At 40.5% G+C, this 23176-nt stretch overlaps 1 protein-coding gene across 13 annotated transcripts in view; it reads right to left on the reverse strand.

Annotated features, from left to right (window-relative positions):
• PARD3 (par-3 family cell polarity regulator) overlaps window positions 1-23176 on the reverse strand; it is a 693206-nt gene that overhangs the window by 156867 nt on the left and 513163 nt on the right. For 12 of the 13 annotated variants that reach the window (XM_069729684.1, XM_069729681.1, XM_069729677.1 and 9 more), the window contains one exon: window positions 14170-14427. In XM_069729684.1, the coding sequence (XP_069585785.1) occupies window positions 14170-14427 (258 nt within the window). Of the gene's footprint in view, window positions 1-14165; window positions 14428-23176 lie in introns of those variants that run through there. The other variant, XM_069729685.1, reaches the window with a different exon arrangement.

Genomic DNA, 23176 nt, shown 5'->3' on the forward strand with positions numbered 1-23176 from the left:
TATGGACTATGAGCCATTTGGCCTACAGATTGCCGTGTTCAAGGCTACAGGACATCCGTCGGAGGTGGCATCACTTAGTTAATACATTGCAGTTTCCTTTCAGGTCTATAAAATTAACCCACAACAGTAACAAAGAGAAATGAACAAATCTGATGATACAAAAATCTTATTATTCATTCAAAATTGAAAATTCTTCATTTTCTGTGCCGTCTGCAAAAAACTTGGGGCCAGTGCCGGGGCTGGAGGCTTTGCATAAGCCTTTAATTAACAGTATCAAGGGAGCTTACAGCCATTAGAGAGTGATGAGAAAAAAATATTAATGAACGCAAGAACATCAAAAAAGAGGGCCGGTAGTTCTCCCCCCCCCAGGATGTAGGGCTCTTTAATGTCAAATGCCCTTAATAGGTAAATCATTAACCTCCTGGGGGGGTTGAGGATAAGATGCCAAATATAAAAAGTCTCCACCCTTTATACTTAAAATAAGCAAATTTATGCTCTTAAGTGGGGTGACCTGACAGCGGATTATCCTAATAATCCGCACAGTGTTAGGACGGTGTATAGGCAGCCAGCGCAATGTTGATACTGATCTAGTAAACGTCATCTTGACTCTTAACACCGTGCTTACATATCAAGACACAAAAAGTGATGACACCAAAGGGTCAATTTACGTAGCACAATTATGAAGACAGTTCCTAAGATCGTTTTTTTTTTTTTTTTTACAAAAACCGTGTGGTCTATACACAGGTGATGGGTAGGGGATAACTCGTACACTTGAGAATATCCCTTTTAAGAGGTGGCATGTGGGACACCTACTTATGACCGGCCATGGGGGGCACTTCTATCACTTTAAAAAAAAAATGTAGTAGAAGTGAGTACCTAAGTTAAAACAGTCTCGAAAAGTTGAGAATACTCAAATATAACGAACACATACAAACAGCCCCCTACCTATAAAAAGATACATAGATCAATTTAATAAATGTATGTATACCGGAAAAATATATCTCTGTACCGTGTTAGGCAGTAGATAGAAAAATATTACAATGTGAGAGTCCTCAGTGGTTGATATCTTTTAACAGCTAACTGAAAAGATGGTAACAAATTGGAAGATTTTGAGACTACACAGGTCTCTTCATCAGGCATAGAATAACACAAAATTTGGGGATCACATTTATACACAGAAGGACACAGGAATAACAGGTGATGTGAAGCAGAACTATCAATGTGGGACGGGGAGAAACAGTTGTGGTAGTAAATATTGGAGGAGTTTATAGTTAAGGAGTGTGAAAGTTTTATTGTCCCCTGATTGAGGTCTGGTCCAGGGTTGTGATGACCCCACAAGGTCTGAGGAGCACATTCCTTGATTGACATAAATCCATGCGACACTTTAAAAGCAGGAATGAATGAGTCGCATGGATTTACGTCTTTTACCACTCTGGTACATGGGTTGAGTCTGGTATTGCAGCTCAGCCTAATACATTTTATTGATAGCATGCAAATACCGAGCAGTAAACACACCTATCAAGCGGCATTAGAGAAGTATCCACCATTTCTGTGACTCCCCCATAATTTAAGTTTTCCAAGCATATTGAATATACAGGACTTAGAGGGTCTTCTACATGGAGCACATATTAAAAGGACGTCATGTTCTCTACCAGATCACAAGCACACAATTCCGGCCGCTATGAAGTAGCCAGCGAAAGCAATGTGATTAGCAGCTACACACATGCATCTGAAAAAGTCTCGATCAATTAGCGATTCAAGAGTGTTAAAAACACTCGTCATTGTCTCTAGTATAAAAGAAACATTAACGGATACAGAGAAAGAAATGCTAAATTATGACTGCTGCCGTAATGAATCAGAGCCCAGAAGGGGGTCGGGAGGAATCATCGGGTTGTGATGAAATATTAAAGCTAGTGATTATTGATGAAAAATGAATTAGCCATTTTTGATTTTCGCAACCTTTAAATCTTATCCACAGTTCTGGAGCTAATTAAAACAGATCAGACACATTTTGGCTTGCACTTGAGCAGCCATTTAGAAATCTGCGTAACAAAAGGCTTTTAAGGTCATATTTCCATATGTGCGGGTGTGTATGTGCGTGGGGAAGGGAGGGAGGCGAAAACAATTACATTTATTCATCAGGGTATTTGATTTGGGAGATACTAGAGTAGACTTCTCAGCTAATCTCATGACTGATGAACCCATTTCTTAAGGCCACGTACCATTGTGAGTCCTACGTTGGTGTGTAGTCAATCAATATAAAAAGTGATCTATGACATTAACGGAAGTAATGGCCAAGAACAGATTATGGAGATGGAGAGGGAAGACTGGAAATCAACAGAATTACTTATACAGCTGTGAAATACATTGGAATAACATTACGCAACTACTAATACTTTGGAGCAGACATCAACCCAAACTCCAAAATTTGCGTAAGGTCAAGGGAGACTAACGAAACCTCCTACTGAGTATCGCATGTGGTGGTCTCCTGGGTGATCATACAGATGGTGGTTTGAGTTCAAGTATGTCAGCAGTCATAGGTCATGTATAGGAATATATGATGAAAATAGATCAAAATAAAAATCCTTTAAAACTTGGGTTGTCGAGTTTGCATGATCCTATTTTTTTTTTAAGGGTCTTTCCAACCATAAAATGATGTTACGGTGCCGTAATGATCAAATGTGACCACACAACAGAGAATCTTTATTTTCCTGCAGTGCCCCCACAGGAAAAATTAAGTATAGCACAGTTTTTTTCTACCAAAATTAACTTGAGTTTGTGTAACAGTTTTTTTTTTATTCTATAGACAACAAAAAGGAAGAAGGAAAAAAAAAGCTCCAACATTAAAAGGACACAGTGGGGAAATGTAAGGAAATAAATGTGAATGTACCGACTGATCTAAGATTGTCCATCCTATGCTTAATTTAATTAAACTCCTAATTGTTATCAAGCGTGTAATATTCAACGTGGAATAAAATTAATTAGGCTGATAACCTTCAAGGCTTAATACCTTCTTTCACTTTAAGCTAATTTAGGAGAGCGTGTAATACTTGCAAGATAAGTTTCACTAATCAAATGCGTCAAATGCGAATTTGAGCACAGCGGTATCGGACCGGGCTTTCATTTTACGAGCACGTAAAGACAGCAGTCTGCCTCAGAGTGGTCAGTACTAAATAATTTCAGCAAAGTATATGAATGTTCACAAATACTTCAAATATACATATAACCCCCGCCCTTGGCTAGCCAGTTGGCATAGAATGCCAATAAATAGAATAGGTCAGAGATTTTAGCCCTCGATGGTCATAGCAAAATCTGAATACTAGATACAAACACCTTTAAAACAAACATGTTCTAGCTCATGACTACAACCCCTTTCTTTACATCCTATTGGCAAAGAGATACCATACTTATAAAAGTACAAATACCTTGTAAAAATCCCAGAGCTCTCCAAAATTCTGCTACTTTTGCTCTGCGATACTCCGTTCCAAAGATATTTACATTTTTGCTTTTGGAAGGCACTATGTGAAATTTCTGCTGGTAGGGCAACTGGGTGTTCCTTCCTTCAGAGTTGCATGCACTTTCATGCCTCTCTCCCAGACCCTGACAATCACAGCCCAGCAAGAATTGGGACTTCTCGACTGCTTTACCAGCTGCCAAGTTGGAATTGGCAGCATCTGGGAGGGACGGGTAAAAGCGTTCAGCCCCAGAGAAGTATCTGAAGAAACGTCTAGTTGCACTAGAAGCAGAGATTTCACACATTAAGCTCCAAAACCAATAAATGTGAATATCTCTGCCATGGAGTAGAATAGGGTAAAAGTACCTCCACTGAGTAACCACAAAGGAGGGAAGGAAGACTTGTGTAAGTTCATAATGCCATATTAAAGGAACATGGGGCAAAATTGAGCTGCGTCACAGGACTACCTTCATGCGCCCAAAAGCAGCGACATGGCTCATCTCTTTAGTGACTTTTTAGTATGTATGTATTCTCTAATTCAATGAATACATGTGGCAGGATGATCCTATTACACCTTCTAAGTCATTTAGGGTCCAAGTCATTAAGCTCTTAGGGTTTAATTTCATCTCTCATCACGCATTCTCCTCTAAGACAGCACTGTGGGCAATTGATATCATGTACTTATTAGAGGAGATTGGTCCTGAGATATTTTAAGCCATCATTTCCCCTTTACAATGGGTAATAACTAATAAGAGCTTACTATGGGATCGCAGGATTATGGCTTCTATGATTGTAAATGGAAAAGGATGTGAACACCTGCCATGATGCTCCAGGCCAATATCTGGATTTCATTACCAGCCACGAAGAACGCTAGTGCTATAAGAGCAATGGCCGCTGACTGTCACGGACAATGCTTTCTAATTTGTTCAACTAACATTAATTAGGGGAAGTGAGTAACAGAAAGGTTCCTTTAATCTCGCTTTTATGTTTCATAGTTGGAAAGAGTTTATTCTTATTTTTCTTTCTTAACTTCCAGGAAGGGCATTTGCTTTGAGTTAAGTACGAAGTTGTCCCTTCTGGTACGACGAGCTGCAGAGAGCGTTTCATCAACATGCAAGACTCTCCTATTCCTACATTTCATAAAGAGGGAAGAAAAAAAATCAGCATTTGTTGCAGACCGTGACTGGCTTTTGTTTCCTTTCACAAGCCAACCCCATCTAAAGCATTATTCTATACGCATGGCTACACATTGAAAACACAAGTTCTCCATATTTTCATAGCATGTAACTAAAATTCAAGGGAAAACCACTCGTCCGCTGTAGCAAGACAATGGGTGTCAGTATTTGGAAACGGGAAGGATGGGCATCCACGCTGTGATGTATTGCTGTAAATATTACCAGACTGGAATATTACGTGTACAGGCTATGGGTAATAATCACAGAAACATATAGAATTAGCCATTACGAATGGTTCCAGCTACCTATAACAGATGAGAAAGGGCTCACCTATAGACCATGTGACCCTTTATCTTATCTAGGTCCAGTCTTACATAGAATGGTGCAATGCGGTCTAACTTTCGTTGATGTTCACCACTTCCAATGTACAGTACCTTCCACTGTGGCGCCTCTCCTTACCATCTAAACTAAGTTCTTTGTTGCGCCTCTCTTTACCGTGTACACTAAGTTTATTTTGATGTCATTCCTTACCATCAGGGCTGTGGAGTCTGAGTCGTGGAGTCGGAGCCCGTTTTGGTGGAGTTGGTGTCATGGAAATTGAGGAGTTGGAGGTTTGGCTTACCGACTCCACAGCCCTGGTATGAGGGAGTCAGAGTCGTGGAGTCGGAGTTAAAGTCATGGAAATTGAGAGTCGGAGTCAAAGGTTTGGCTTACAGACTCCACAGCCCTGTTTACCATGTACACCAAGTTCATTGAGGTGCCACACCTTACCGTGTACAATATGTTTATTGAGGCACCACCCTTTACAGTATACAGTACCTTTCATTGAGGCACCACACATTACAGTATAGTCCCTTTCATTGAGGCACCACCCCTTACAGTATACAGTACATTTCATTGAGGCACGCACCACCTCTTACAGTATACAGTACCTTTCATTGATGCACCACCCCTTACAGTGTACAGTACCTATCATTGAGGCACCACACTTTACAGTATCCGTCCCTTTCATTGAGGCACCTCCCCTTACAGTATACAGTACCTTTCATTGAGGCACCACCCTTTACAGTATCCGTCCCTTTCATTGAGGCACCACCCCTTACAGTATATTTCATTGAGGCACGCACCACCTCTTACAGTATATAGTACCTTTTATTGTTGAACCCCCCCCTACAAAGATTTTACCCTCCTCCCCCTTCCATACTGTCTATATGTGCATGAACCTCTTTCAAAGACAAGTGAAGCTATACCATTACATGGCCAGGGTACTGCTCCTTCCAGAGTTTCAGATATCAGAGTTTGGATTGGTATGGAAATGAGGATGTAGATCTGAAGCCAGTGTCACTCCGGCTCTATCCTCCAACCAGCACCGCCTTCTGCTTGAAGTTGATTTCTCCGTGATGGAGGAACGAAAAGGCCATGTAAAGGTATTGCTGGACTTCTCTTTAAAAGAGCTTCATGTGCTTAGAAATAATTTTTGGTGTGAAATCCTGCTGCCAGATTTACTTTAAAAAAACCGATGAAGCAATAGTTTAAGTCTCCGTCATAACTGAAGCATGTTGGTTTTCGCAAACTACTATAATGCAAAGTGTTGTCCAATCAGTAGAGACAAGTCATGTGCCCTCAGCACCAGCCAGCCATGCCATTGATTTATATAGACCGTATATCCAATAAGCTTACAGAAAAGCCCCCCTGACTGAGTCACACACAGGGACCCCCAGGGATAAGCAGTAATCTGCAGACCAGCCAGGAAGCAAGTATTCAATTTTCCTACAGTGCCACCTCAGGATAAATAAAAAAAAATTACAAACTTCCCACTGACATCCATGGACGTTGCATGGATATGGTGGGTCAGCCAGATTACGAGGGGCGCTGTGTTTTAAATAAAGAATCTGAATGGTGTTTTCTCATTAACTTTTTTTTTTTTTTTAAATGATGAAAATGCCTGTTTCCATTTTTTAAACTATTAAAATTTACATGAGATACTGCAATATGAAGAGTGAATTTAGGATAAAATATAGCATGAAAGTGTTGATGAACATTTAGAATTTACCAAACCGTATCAACTGGTGAGAGTGCAAGAAGCAGCAATTACACTCTCAGAGGACAAGACGTTCCGCTTCCAGTTCTAAATTGAAGTAGATGTAGAAGATGCACTTGTAAGTCACCGGTCAGCAAAAAAATGGTATTTACCTGTAGCCATTGTGCTAATCTGGAGGTATGAAATACCATTATGCACACGTGGCCATTTTGAGGAGAGGCTCACAGGGAGGAAATCAAGTTATACTCGTATTCTCAGTGCAGCCGCTCCCTTCCAGTCATCGAGGCGGAGCAAGAGGCTGTAACAGTCACCACTCACTGCCGAGTTAGCGCATAGTAATCACTCCCCTGCACATGGACTGATGGCCTGCTGTACACGCTGCAGAGCTGGATGTCAATCAAGTAAAAGGGGAGTGATTATTGTGTAGTGAGCGATGACTGTTCACTGCCCTTGCACCACCCTGATGACTGGGAGTGAGAGGCTGCAGGGAGAATATAACTTCAATTCCTCCCTGCAACTGGACTACCAATTAGACACATACTTAAAATGGTATTTCCCTGCAGCTTACCACAATGGCTGTAGGTACATAGTACAAAAATGTCCAAAGAATATAGATTGGGATTTCAGAGTTGAGGCTAAGCAATCTGTTATATTGCAAAAACTAGAGGAAGGGATGGCATTGTTGGCCGCATTGAAAAAGAATAGAAGGCAGATGGCAGGAGAGTGATAGGAGACAGCAGAAGATCTTGGTGATTTTGCCAAGGAAACAACCATCCTTATATATCAGATTATAAAGCTTGTACTGTCCTGCCACATCGATTCCTGTTACAAATATGTGGGGCCCATTGCATAGAAAGGCATAAGTCCATGTAAATCGTTGTACTGACCAAAACCAGAAATAAACCATTTGATAATGGGATTGTATACAAATAGTAAGCGAAAAGAACCTTGGGACGCAAGCAAAACCATGTGCCATAGCTGCAGCTGGAGAATGCTATTCTTATTAGCAACTGATCATTAGTCATTAAATGTAATGTTTAGAGAATTACATTATCAATGACACTTATGAATACTACAATATATGCTTTCTCAGCAATTTTCCAAAAGGCCATTGGCTTTGTGCACACGTTGCGCATCTGCAGCACATTTTTCTGCACTTTTACCACTTTTTAGGCATTTATTTGAATGGGTGAAAAATTATGCAAAAAAAAAAAAGTGTTGAAAGAATCGACGCACTAAGTAACACTGCAAAAACTTAACGTGTGCATAAGTCCATAAGTATGAACAGAAAAATTCACCTCCCTAGGCACAGCAGGGCCCCGTTCTGGAGATAAGTGGGGGTCCAAGAGGGAAATCTTAAAATGTTTTTCTCTCTTGATATTACCCATCGTTACCTCTGCTTCTGCATACATAACAAATGGGCAGAAGGATTGGTAAGCTTTTCCCACATGTGCATGGGGGTCTACAGAAGTGGGATCTCTTCTACGAAAAAGAGTAGAGAGCATCTAGCAAGCAGTGGAGCCAATCTTTCGTTTTACTACATGGATGGATAGTCCATTCAATGGCCGCTTGTAATATTATATTTCCCCTGTAGTGGGTGCTGTAGATGACATGAGCGGCTGATGACAAGACAATCCACTGACTGTGGCTCAGGATACCGGTCAGGCGCCTCTCACACAGCCAAATTAGATCTCACACTTTGCACTGACGATGGGCAGTACACTGATACACAGGATAAAAGCCAATCCAGAATCTCAATTTGTCATGTGACAAGGCTCGTTAAAGGGTCGCCACTGACTGTTAGGACTGCTACTTCCAATAGGTGGCACTAGAGTTCTAGTCTTCACCCTCTCTGAACAGACAATTTGCATATTTCCCAAAGGAGCATTGCGACTTTAAGTCTCCTCATCTCGGCATGCTTAACATGTCACTCACCACAAGGAGAAACGATACATCTTGGAAAGGTAATGTCCATGATATGGCAATGGTGTAGGGTGTACAATACAATCCCCCATGCCCGTTATCAGTGGGGTATGTAAGGTGACCTGAAATAAAATTAATAGGCTCTTCCCTAAATCGCGTGAGCCTAACCCGAACCTCGATGCATCCACTACAATCATGTAGGAGTATTCTTACAGAAGAAAGGGTCTAATGATGAATTTTCTTAAAGTAATACATTTCTTATTAACCGCTCTACAGACAAAAGAGAAAGTGAATTAAAATATTTAAGGAAATAAACAAAAGCACTGAGTGATTTATTAGCCCGGTCTTCCCTTTTCTCTCGCCTGACATGCCTGCATAGCAATATACACAAGTTCGCTAAAGGTCTTTTGTCTAAAATGGGCATTTTCCCAACAGTGGTAACAGGCATACAGAAAAACATGTGATTATGTGTCCATTAAAGCATCCACAAAAAGCTACATGTGGCTAGCCGACCATTTGCGGGCTATTTAGATTTGCAGTAGTTTTGTGCCAATTTCATGTCAATCAAAGAGTCCATAGAAGAGCAGAAAGAAAAAGGTTTTACAGGACTTGTGTATGTGCTTGGAAAGGAAAAGGATGCTGCGTCCGTGAGAAGACATGCATGCCGCCATTCGTGATCAGCAGGTAACGGGCCGCTATACGATTACATATTAATGGTACATCAGATTAGTAATTCATTTAGAAAAGCTGATCGCAGCCGAGAAGCCAGTGGTTTCATGGCCCATGTACACAGAACGATCAGAATGTAGAGTGCACGGAACAAGAACATCTTTCTCGCCAGCACATCACCTGTTTCTACAGGGCAATGTGCTGCCGAGACCGATAACTTTAATACCGGCGAAAAATTATCCAATCAGGTTTTGCTTGTTTGTTGGACGATTTCTGCATGTTTATAGAAGTAGAAACATCGGTAAACGAGCCTTTTAATCCATGCTCATTCCAAATTCTCCACACATGTAAGGCTGGTTTCACATTTGCAGATGGAGGTGCTGCGGAGGGCTGCGTACGTCCTCCGGTCAGCTCCGCCCACCGTCGCACCTCCTCCGGTCAGTTCTGCCTACATCGGCATGCATACCCTATTTTTACCATTAGGTACGCAGGCCATGCCGATGTATGCGGATGCCTCCGCATGCGTCATTTTGACAATGCGACGACTGCACCAAAATGCAACTTGTTGCTTTCGGCGCAGGCCGCCGTACCGTCAAAACGACGCATGCGGAGGCACCCGCATGCATCGGCATGGCCTGCGTACCTAATGATAAAGATAGGATTTGCATGCCACATGCCGACGTAGCTGACCGGAGGTGTACGGAGCTTCACGGAGGATGTACGCAGCACCTCCATCCGCAAATGTGTTACGAATATCCGAATGCCATGTTACAAGTCAATCACGTCATGTCCTGGTCATCTCCAAGAGCTGCTGAGACAAGAGTTTCTGGTAAAGATAAAGAAAACCAGCACAAGGAATCCAAAAAATTATTGGAATCTCTTAAAAGGGCATCTGTCATTAGGGTCAACCCTCCGACGACATTTATATGGGCGTGCAGGTCATCGAAAGATTAATCAAATGATACTTTCATATCTGCAATCTGACGAATTGTTAACGAGAAATCAATGGTTTTCTTATATGCAAATGATCTGAAAAGATCTATTCCAGAGTCTGCCTCCAGAGCTGATTGTAATTCGTAACCACCCCCCTGTATGTAAATTGCTCCCCTCTCCTTATGTGGCTAGAATGTATGGGATCATGGTAGGGCAGATGCTAGAATGTATGGGTTCCTGGTGGGGCAGATTCTAGAATGTATGGGCTCCTGGTAGAGGAGATGCTAAAATGTATAGGTTCCTGGTAGTGCAGATGCTAAAATGTGTAGGTTCCTGGTAGTGCAGATGCTAGAAGGTATTGGCTCCTGGTAGGGCAGATGCTAGAATATATTTGCACCTGGAAGGAAGGATACTTGAATGTATGCGCTCCTGGTAGGGTAGATGTTAGAATGTATGGGCTCCTGGTAGGTATCACCATGTCACCAATGAGACATGGGACATCATATTTACCAGGAACTCAAACATTCTATTATTGACCCTACCAGGAACCCATACATTTTATCCACAAAGGGAGAGGGGATAATTTACAGAGGTGTTGCTAGGATTACAATTATATCAGAAGGCAGATTCTACGGAAGATCCTTCTCTGGAAGAAAGATCTTTTAAACTCATTTGTATAAAATAAAAACATGGATTTCTCATCAACCATTCATTGAATTGCGGCTATCAAGGTATCATTTGATTCAACCTTCTATGACCTACATGCCTATGTAGACGGCTTAGTATGGTTGATCCTACTGACCGATGCCCTTTAAAATCTTCATTAGCAACATTATAACCAGCAACACATCCTGACCCTTCTTTGGACTAGGCTGCCAGTCTATACATCCTCAGGCTTTACATCCCAGTAACATTCCCTGAAATTACCTACTCTACAAAGACAAGAGCCTTACTGTTGTCTGACATGAACAATAAAAATATACTAAATCACATGCAAAAAAAAAAACACCGATGAGAAGATGATTACTAGGTAACTGCTAAAGTTGAGCAGAAGTATTTGCAGGACCCTAGTCGAGTGTCCTCATCGGTAATCCATAGCCAGAGTCTTGTGGACGTTCTCCTCCCTGACAGCTGAAAGGGGCAGATCCCGGACTTCCACCTTATAAAGGACCTGTCCACTCTGCTGATATATATATATATATATATATATATATATATATATATATATATATATATATATTAGTAAAAGTTATATTTTTTACATTAATTAGGAAATGTACTATTCTGAGGCACACCTTTGTAAAATGTGTTGTGCTGTCCTTCTGTTATTCCTCCTTGAAACAAAAATAAAATGACACTCAGTTTTGACAACTCTTCTTGCCAATAGAGTTGGCTGACCGAAAAAAGCCGACAATGTCAGACACTGTAGGGGCGAGACAAATGATAGCACCCTGCATCTTTACACTCATTCCCATGAAGAATAAGAGGGATGACACAATGTAGTGTTCTAAAAAGTCAAAGAAAAAACATGATCTAAAATTGCTATATTTACCGTAACAGTCACGTACATACAAAGGTGATATTTAGATAATGATATACAACTCATCGTTTTCAATAACTGGAGGTGAGGGTTAATTCCAATTTTATTCTTTAATCATTTCAACTCCATAATTTTAGTTTGCCTTTTTTTTTATACACATCAAAAAGAAAAAGAAAAAAAAAAAAAAAAGTATAAGCCCTAAAACACAGAGCTGTATCATGATAATTCACATTTGAGGGAGGAAACCGTCAGATGCCTGTCTAATTTACCCTTTCAGGATGAAGCCAAAGCTTTGAAAAGATGCGTTTCAGGTTAACCCAAGGGCTCAAGTTAACATTTCACAACTTTCCAATTAAACATCGCTAAGAGCAAACAAATTGAAGAGCTTTTTTTTTTTGGCATTGTGTTTCAGACCATGTTAAGCAAAAAGGATCCCTAGTGCCAAGTATAAAATGTGGCATGTGTTGGTTAAACTGAAGTCAAACTTTAAGATTACGAAGCAGAATTTCGACAACGCTCCTAATTAGGTCAACAAGAAAGACTTGCTGTAAAGTCAATTTCTGCAGAATGGATCTTCTAATAAGAAAAAAAGGCTACCAGTAAAGACCCTCTTTTCTTTACAGCACAAACTTATTTAGGGCTTGTCAACATTTCCAGGCAATTTCTTTGCAGTAAAAAACACACTTAAATATCAAAGGGCTTAGGCAAAAAATCAATGGAGAAGCTCACAGCCTAAAAAGACAACACACAATGAAAAGGACATTATTACAACCACAAACTGGCTGCTTTAATTTGTGACTTTTTTTTTTTTTTTTTTTTACTTCCAACGTGATTTAGAATTGGTCTAAAAAGAAGAGATAAAATCCTTTTATATCAACAGCCCAAACCTGTGAAAAGGCCATTAACGAGAATGCATGATTACACAAAAAAATAAAAAAAATTAAAACAAATCAGGATTTCAGTAGTGATGAGCGAGTATACTCGTTGCTCGGGTTTTCCAGAGCACGCTCGGGTGATCACCAAGTATTTGTTAGTGTTCAGAGATTAAGTTTTCATCACCGCAGCTGATTTACAGCTACTAGCCAGCTTGATTACATGTGAGGATTCCCTAGCAACAAGGCAACCCCCACATGTACTCAGGCTGTCTAGTAGCTGAAAATCATTCAGCTGAGGCGATGAAAACTAAATCTCCGAACACTAACAAATACTCGGAGACCATCCGAGCGTGCTCGGGAAAAGCCGAGCAACGAGTATACTCGCTCATCACTAGATTTCAGTCCAAATATTGTATTCACAAAATGTTGGTGATATGAATATGAATTATAAAATAAAGAAAAAAAATATTTTTATTTAATATTTCTTTTAAACTGCAGTTCATTTCACCGCTTTGCAGTGTAGACTAGGTCAGAGTGAGCAGAGGATTTGATGCCAATTCTCATGTATTGTTGGTGGTCTAGATACGGGATTGTAGTAGCAATGTATATACAGTTTTTCTGTTGGAGGATACAGAACCTCATTTCTTCCTGACAACTGCATTACTGCTACACATTTATCTGGCTTCAGCCAAGATCACAAGACCGGTTTCTCTCCATCAAAGAAAATCGGTATGACTATGCTTTCTGATCAGAGTGGGATCAGATTTTCTTGACAGTAGAGAAAAAAAAAAATTCTCCACCTCCTCCATTATCCTCCGTTAAAATCGGACAGCACTTGGATGTCATCCGAGCGCGGTCCCCTTTTTCTTTTTACATAACCATAGACATGAATTGGGCGTATGCCATCTGATTCTCGGAGGCAAATCATGCATGATGTGATTTTTATTTTCCTCAGACCACTTGGTAAAGGGTAAAAGCTAGTACATGTACACAGCCCCATAGAATAACATGGGTATGAGTACTATCGGTCAAACCACAGATAATACTCGTATGATTTATTCGGTCACATGCATGAGCCCTAACGCTTAGCACAGCTGCTAGAAAGCACAGATATATCCTCCAGTATTGCCAATAAAGACAACACAGTAAGGGTGCTTCACCAATATGGTGGCTGTCAAGAAACTGTTTTTTTTTTTTTTTTTTTATAAAGAAAATAAAAAGCTAAAAAAAATATATAAAAGTTCAAAACACATTTCTCTTCTCTACAAGATAGAAAAATGGATGATACATTCTCTTTAATGTAAATGCACCAAACCATCATGTAAGTAGAACATCACCAACGGACATAAAGACTTTTCATATATAAAATACTTTATTTTAGTTCCATTAAAATTATGTAAAAGAGTTTCTTAGTTACAAAAGATAGATAGCACTACTCGGAACATACTTGTAAAACAAAAAAAAAATAATCAGACACTGGTAAAGGACCATTCACAGTAAAAATGTAAGACATTAAGAATTCATGGTAAAGGACGCACTGATTCTTGTCTAGTGCCTACCTGTCTACAGGTGGAGGCTTTGAACCCCTCGGTTTCTTTACTTGAGCATACAATGCTTCCATCTGCTTGTTATCTCTTGGGCTCTGGGGTCTGCTGTTCATATTTAGCGTACCACTGCTTGCAGCTGTGTCATAATGGCCGGTGTTGGCATAGGTGGGTTCTTCTGCCCCTCCGTAGTTCTTGGAGTATTCTTGGATCTCAGCATAGTCCTTTTCTCTAGCTTGTCTTTCACGAAGCTCTCGTGTCTTTGCCTGAATCCTATGGAGATAGACCAAAAAAGTTGAAAATTTGTGGACTCAAATCATGTTTTTGATGCAAAAATAGGGAAGTAAAGGGGGAAACAATGACAAAATGGTAGAAGTGTCATGAGTTACAGTAAACAAAAGGACAAGATAAGAGCTTCCAGAAAAAGTAAGACTGGATTGCAATATGTCCATTTTGTCTGGATAGTGTCTTTCTTTTGTAAAAGACTTCGCCTAACAATATAGTCAGATCATATCAAGATCAAAAAATGTTGTAGACTACGTTTTTGATCCAGCTGTTTGACTAGTATGGTGCAATAAGGTGTTATACAAGCATGCTTGGGTGCTAACCGAGTGTCTTCGGCATGCTCGAATAATATGCTTGAGTTCTCGCGGCTGCATATCTCTCGTCTGTTCAACAGCCGCAACACATGCAGGGATTGCCTGTTTCTTAGCTGTAAGACATGCAGCACACTGAAGACACTCAGTTAGCATGCTGAGATAACATCTTATCTCAGCACGATCGCTCATAACTAGTTTCTACCTCGGACAAGCCCCTTCCCGACATGCGCCGTACTAGTACTGCTCTGCGGGAACTGAGTTCCCATAAACCGCAGTACTAGTAAGGCGGCATGATCGCATACGTCTCACAGTGAGCACTGCGGCGATCGCGTGCGGGTGTCAGCTGTATGTGACAGTAGTGACGGTGACATAGAGGGGCATCGCGCAGGGACGGGGGCTCCCTGCGCTCTCCCACTGGAACAACGCAATGTGATTGTGTTCTTCCGGTGTTCTGGACGGAGTCCCCGGATCCAAAATGGCTGCGGGGCTCCTTCCGGGTCCTTCACTGAGGTGGCTTGCCTCCTGCACTGCCTGTCAGATCGCTGATCTGACACAGTGCTATGCAAAGTGTCAGAACAGCGATCTGATGAAATATAGTTACTGTATGTCCCACCCTGGGACAATGTTATAAAGTTAAAAAAAAAAATAGAATGTATAAAAAAAAATCCTCAAATAAAGAAAAAAAAAATAGATGAATAAATATTTTCCAATAAATCCATTTATTTATGTACTGTAGATAAAAAAAACAAACAATAAAAGTACACATCGCCAAGTATGTAACTATCCACTAGTTAACCCCTTCAGTGAACACCGCCAAAAAAAAAAAAATTGAGGCAAAAAACAATGCTTTACCATCATACTGCCGAACAAAAAGTGCAATAAAATGTGATCAAAAAGACGGATATAAATACCGGTAAACATGGTACCGCTGAAAACATCATCTTATCCTGCAAAAAAAAAGCCGTCATACAGCATCACCAGCAGAAAAATAAAGTTATAGCTCTCAGAATAAAGCGATGCAAATACAATTATTTTTTACATAAAATAGTTTTTATTGTGTAAAAGCACTAAAACATAAAAAAATGATATAAGTGAGGTATCGCTGTAATCGTACTAACCCGAACAATAAAGATGCTTTATCAATTTTTCCACATGAACGGTATAAACGCCCACCTAAAAGAAATTCAGGAATTGCTGGCTTTTGTTCATTCTGCCTCCCAAAAATCGGAATAAAAAGCGATCAACAAATGTCATGTGCTCGAAAATAGTAGCAATAAAAACGTCAACTCATCCCGCAAAAAACAAGACCTCACATGACCTCACATGACACTGTGGGCCAAAATATGGATAAATTATAGCTCTCAAATGTGGTAATGCAAAAACTATTTTTTGCAATAAAAAGCGTCTTTTAGTGTGTGACAGCTGCCAATCATAAAAATCCACCAAAAAAATGCTATAAAAGCAAATCAAACCCCCCTTCATCACCCCCTTATAGTTAGGGAAAAATAATAAGATTTTAGAAAATGTATTTGTTTCCATTTTCTTATTAGGGTTGGGGCTAAAGTTAGGGTTAGGGTTGGGGCTAAAGTTAGGGTTAGGATTACATTTACGGTTGGGATTAGGGTTAGGGGTGTGGTTAGGGTTATGGTTGGGATTGGGGTTAGGGGTGTGTTTGGGTTAGGTTTTCAATTAGAATTGGTATTTCCACTGTTTAGGCACATCAGGGGCTCTCCAAACGCGACATGGCGTCCAATCTCAATTCCAGCCAATTCTGCATTGAAAAAAAGTAAAACAGTGCTCCTTCCCTTCCGAGCTCTCCCGTGTGCCCAAACAGGGGTTTACCCAAACATATGGGGTATCAGCGTACTCAGGACAAATTGGACAACAAGTTTTGGGGTCCAATTTCCCTTGGGAAAATACAAAACCGGGGGCTAAAATATAATTTTTGTGGAAACAAAAAAAAGGTTTTTTTATTTTCACGGCTCTGTGTTATAAACTGTAGTGAAACACTTGGGGGTTCAAAGTTCTCACAACACATCAACATAAGTTCCTTGGGGGGTCTAGTTTCCAATATGGGGTCACTTGTGGGAGGTTTCTACTGTTTAGATACATCAGGGGCTCTGCAAATGCAACGTTACGCCTGCAGACCATTCCATCTAAGTCTGCATTCCAAACGGCGCTCCTTCCCTTCCGAGCTCTGCCATGCGCCCAAACGGTGGTTCCCCCCAACATATGGGATATCAGCGTACTCAGGACAAATTGGACAACTTTTGGGGTCCAATTTCTCCGCTTACCCTTGGGAAAATAAAAAATTGCCGGCTAAGATTTTTTAATTTTCATGGGTCTACATTCTAAACTTTAGTGAAACAATTGGGGGTTTGAAGTAATCACCACACATCTAGATAAGTTCCATAGGGGGTCTTCTTTCCAAAATGGGGTCACTTGTGGGGGGGTTTCCACTGTTTAGGCACATCAGGGGCTCTCCAAACGCGACATGGGTTCCGATCTCAATTCCAGCCAATTTTGCATTGAAAGGTCAAACGACGCTCCTTCCCTTCCGAGCTCTGCCATGCGCCCAAACAGTGGTTTACCCCATATATGGGGTATCAGCGTACTCAGGACAAATTGTACAATGACTTCTGTGGTCCAATTTCTCCTGCTACACTTGGTAAAATAAAACAAATTGGACCTGAAGTAAAAATTTTGTGAAAAAAAGTTAAATGTTCAATTTTTTTTTTTTAAATATTCCAAAATTTCTGTGAAGCACCTGAAGGGTTATTAAACTTTTTGAATGTGGTTTTGAGTACCTTGAGGGGTGCAGTTTTTAGAATGGTGTCACTTTTGGGCATTTTCTGTCATATAGACCTCTCAAAAAGTGACTTCAAGTATGAGGTAGTCCCTTATAACATCCTAACAAAAAAAATTATGTTTCCAAAATTGTGCTAATGTAAAGCAGACATGTGGGTAATGTTATTTATTAACCATTTTGTATGATATGACTCTCTAATTTAAGGCCGTAAAAATGAAAAGTTTAAAAATTGCAAAATTTTTGCCAAATTTCCATTTTTTTCCACAAATAAACGCAAGTCAAATTGAAGAAATTTTACCACCATCATAAAGTAAAATATGTCACGAGAAAATCTCAGAATCACCAGCATCCGTTGAAGCGTTTCAGAGTTATGACCTCATAAACTGACAGTGGTCAGAATTGAAAAAAATGGCCTGGCCAGGAAGTTGAAAACAGGCTTCGGGGTGAAGGGGTTAAAACTTTGTGTGTTTGCCCATTATTTTGTGCTATAGGAGGTGTATCGTGTGCAGCGTGTACCTCACTTTTACATTAATCGATAACAAGGTTGGATGGATCCCCAGAGCCGGGCAGCGAACGCTCACCAGGATTAGGCACATGAGCTTTTTTTCTGGGGTACTTTACCACTGATGTTTGCATTGCCAAGTCACGAAAAAAGAAAAAAAGATTTCCAGAATCCATGAGTGCTATATGGAAAGAAAATTAAAGTAAAGAAAGTATTTATAATTCAGAATTGTAGAAAACATATTTTGTCTGTGCAGCTTGTCTGAAAATCTTTTCCCGGTCGGCTACGTGGAGAACTACGATGGCTTTGGGCACATTTTCCTATCATATATTTTTGACTGAAGAAACGAGCAGGAGAGGAGGGTTTTTTTCCGCTCTTGCTAAGCCGCTGTTCCAGATACACTACTTACTGTAAGCTATGCATTTTAAATGCACACATATGCCTTCAAAAGAAAGTTGAGAAATGTCAAGCCTGACGGATAGTGATTACACAATATACACAGGTGCCAGTCTGATGGACCATTACGGTGTGCTGCAGGGCCGCTGCCTCTCTGGAAAGCCCTGACAATTAGGTGAGCTGCTGAGGAAGCAGGCTCACATATTCAGCGCAGCACTCCAGCGAGACCATATTTTGACAGCCTTCTCTCTGCACTTCCACATTTCACTGCACATTTCAATCCACCGCAAACCTATAAGGCAACATTTACATTAAAGGGAGGAGGGGAGCCAAAGAAAAGACCTGCAAACTGAGACAATATCAGACAAACTAAACTGTGGTGACAGACCTAGCATGTCCAAAAACACACCATGGGCTTATCAATGCAATTCAATACATGACTTATCCACATTAGATTAATTTGAAAGGTCTACTCTTGTTCTCTTTTTGTTGCATCTAATCTTTGTGATGCAAAGAACCGATTGTCCATCCGATCAGGGCTTCGCGTGGTGGCTTAAATCATCTCACAAGGGCGGCAGCATGGCGATGTACAGCACGGCTGTTCTGCTCCTGAGACACGTTGGCTAAAGTCACTACGTATTGTGCAGGATGCATGAAGCATATAAGATGGGTACGGACACTGTCTGAACCTATATGGCTAATCTCGTATAGCATTTTAGCCTATGGCGAGTGGCTACGAGGCTTACGGCTGAAGCCCTGGAAAATGAGGTTTGGCAATTTACTCTCACTGGGGTCATTGACTTTAATGATGCATATGTGTGCTCCGTCGGACACAATTTTCACCTGTATAGGCCTTTCTGAGGGGGGCTTCAAGACACTGTAGAAAGGCTAGAATCGACCCATCCAGTTAACCAAGTCGCCATACATTCCGTTCTTCTTTCTCAGGCATAGAACATTATTAGAACTGAGGTCAAGCTTGAGCACTTCTGCTCCATTCAAGACTGGGCCCTGCAGAGCTTGGTTCCTGGGTTTCTGAGTCCAATTCTTGGCATAGCTGGGGATCCCAGTGGTCAGGCACCCCCAAATCGTCAAGGTCTACTCTATTCCTTTAAGAGGGAATAACTAAGACTTTAAAGAAAACCACAATGGTATTTTCTTCTACGGAGGATCGAAAGGTGTTTGGGTACAAGTATGGTGGCCCAATGGTAACCATTATAATCAATGAATAGCCAGTTAAACCAACCATATATTGTCTGCATGTTAACAGTTCACATAGCTTGTTATTCCCACAGAGATCATATTGTTGCGCTCGGTAGGAATTATATCTGGCTAACATTCCAAAAAATTGTTTTTAAAACTGTACAAAAGGAGTCATCTGGGAAACACATTGTCAGATATTTGTGAATCTTCTGGACACACCACAACAAGACGTCTTTGCAGAACAGTTTCCCATCAATGACATATAAAGTCGTGAGATGCCCAGAAGAGAAAAGGTATAAAATTGAAGAAAATTAGTGTCCTCCAATTTGCTGAAGGGCAGGATCACGATGCTCTAGTTAGTACATACAATGAGCTGTTCCATGTGTCACCCTTCTCCAAGCAACATCTGGACTCTATACTTTTCATTACCAGAATTTTACAGTCACTCAAAAAAAAATTCTCTTAATCAACTGATCTAATGCAGTAAAATAAGAGACTGAAAGTGCACTCTCAGGTCCTCCAAGATGAAGCCGGTGCAAAAGGTTACGAGGTGAAAAGTCGACATAACAGCGAAGACGCGATAAATGAATATTGCTTTCAACATAAGTGCCGCCATAACACGAACTGGATTTCAGACACGACAACACTGCTGTCATATACACACGTGATTGCCACACAAATAAAAGGAATCTTAAATATATTTATTTGTAACCAGAGAGACATAAAAACAATGAGAGATTGCAGACCTGACAAAGAGTTGAGCGAGTTGCTTGAATTTGTTCGCCAAATATGAATTTGCCATATTCGTGCCATTTTGAAACCCTATTCGTGCCGAATTTATGTTTGCGGATCAGTTCCAAATATATTCGGTAATTTCTACCTCCCAATGACACCAATGACGTTTGGCGAATATTGCAAAACCAATTGCAATCAGAAACCGAATCTTGAAAAATTTGATTAATTCTACTACCAAATTAGAGGAGTTTCTGCTTTTAACAAGAATCCCTTAAAAGATATCCACTAATAGACAAAAAAGAAAAAGGAATACTTACCATCTAAACCAGTGCCCTTTGAGAGACGTCAAAATCCGTACCAACAAAATAGTGATGGCTGCAGCCAATCAGCGGTTTGGCATCTGGCTGACTGGCAGCAGTGGCCACTTCACATAATGATGTGACTGCAAAAGCAACAGTGCGGATATTGCTGGAACGGCACAGATTCAGGAGGGTTTCATTGTTTGCTTTTAATCTGGGTTACTTTAGCACTAGAAGAAGGGTTGATTGATAACGGACAACCTCTTTAACAATATGGTGATAATGCATTGTTCCCCACCTCATGGAACACTCCAGGGATCAGCTCTAAGCACTAAGGTTTTCACCAGTTTTCTGGCATAAGACTGCATGAAATGTTGCAACATTAATGCACAACTTGTGGTTTCAGACAAATGTTACAACTTTTGCCGATTTTACCCCAACTCCCCCACCACATTATGGCCAGCTCCAGTAACTATTTAAAAAGAGGGTAGCGCTTAGCTTGCAGTGGGAAAAGCTTACCACGACAGACAAATCCAACATAATTTACTCCACGAAATTTGGGGCATCCCTCTCCGGCGTGAACTTGGTGAAGACTGGAGCACAAAACACCAGTCTTGAGAATTCGGGCCCTAAGTCTTCTATTCCCCCACAGGAGAAATTAAGACATTACACCAAGCCAATTTAAATTAATGGGATGTCTGTGTAATGCAGGACATGACAAGTCCTCCAAAAAGAGAGAAGCACTTTGGAACCACAAGAGATGAAGAACAGGGACAGAAGGCCTCCTATCATTAACTCAAAATTCACTATCAAAGTTTACAAAATTGGATTTTCTAAACCAGACAAACAATTTAATTTTATGAAGCCTTAATAGAAAAGTACCAGTCAAGAACCCAGCCAACCAATGTAGAGGAGTCCATATTCACCTTACACCAATATAAGATCTGGTAGGTTTCATAGAAAACAACCTTCTCAAGACAAAGAAAAATAAAAAATGAAGGCACTTTTAAGTGTAATCTTTTATAATAAAAAAAAGAAATAGAAAATTGGCATAGCAGCCGGTTAGAATCCCGATTAGGATGCATGCTAATGATCATGCCGAATTCATAGATTCTACCACCTCGTGTGTTGCAACTTGACAAATTGGACGAGATACAGTTCCAACATGGTCATGTAATTCACCTGTGTGTAAGGACCTTAAGGGTATGTGTCCACGTTCAGGATTACATCCGGATTAGCTGCGCATTGAACGCTGTGTACAGCCGCAGCGTCCAGATGTTACAGCATAGTGGAGGGGATTTTATGAAATCCCGTCTCCACTATGCGTGCGAACACGCACACGGCGGCCCTGCGTTTACGGACATGTGGCATGTTTTTTTAGAACGCAGCATGTCTGTTTACCATGCAACGACGCTCCGTCGCCACAAGGTAAATCTCAGGGCCCTATGTAGAGGGTGCGGAGATTCCGGATGTGTGCAATGAACACATCCGGAATCACCGCGCATACAGAAGGGGCGGCACTGTGGGCGGAGCGGGTTTTCAGCTCCGTCCAAAGCGCCGTGATTACAGACCGTGGACACGCACCCCAACAGTCATTAGAGCAGAAAACTTCCTCGCTGTCACTTTGGCAAAGTCCCAACCAGACATTTTATTTAGATGATTTTTTATATGTTCTCCTCACATTTACAGCAGATATAGCTTTCTATTATAAATCGAAAACCCTGCTGGCAAGTTACCTGGTTTTATTGAAAACTGGTCATAGTTTACACATTTAAGCTACATAATTCAGTTTGCACAATCAACAGAAGATGGAAAGAATCTGATTGAATAAATAGAGTTGTGCAATGTGTCAGCACTTTGTAGATAAATCATAATAATAGCTGGTTATTTACTTACAAAGATCCGAATTTCCACATATGAAAGGTTGCAGGCTTGGTAAGATTTCACAAGCTTGAATAAAGAAAGAAAATGAGAGTCCTTGTTTCACTTTTGCATACAATCTCCAAATTTCTAACATCCAATTAGATTTTTTTTCCCCAATTTATTTTCATTTTTAATCAATAATTGCTGTACATATTAGAGGGAACCTGTCAGGTCCCTCACACCCTCCAACCTAGCAGCATTTCCATATGTATTAACAAATTCTCTGCCTAACCAGACCTATAGTGTTAGTCACTTAAATCCATGTTTAAAAATAAAGTATCTATAACCTCAGTTTTTCTTTCCGGAGTAAGGAAGAAGAAAACACATCCTTACAAACCAGAGCAAGGGGGAAAAATAATAAAATGCTAAATATTCACTTGACATTTAGAAATGTTGGAAATTGTTGTTCAAAAGTTGAGTTGTCCTTAAAGTACCATTTTCTGGAAAATTGCAGGCATTAAAGTAGTTTTTGTGTGCATCTTCCCAGAACAGGAACCTTTGTTCCCTGTATTACAACTTGTTTAAAATGGTACAGAGATTTATTGATAAAACTAGACAT

This window comes from Ranitomeya imitator, chromosome 6 (assembly GCF_032444005.1).
Source record: "Ranitomeya imitator isolate aRanImi1 chromosome 6, aRanImi1.pri, whole genome shotgun sequence".
Taxonomy (NCBI): domain Eukaryota; kingdom Metazoa; phylum Chordata; class Amphibia; order Anura; family Dendrobatidae; genus Ranitomeya; species Ranitomeya imitator.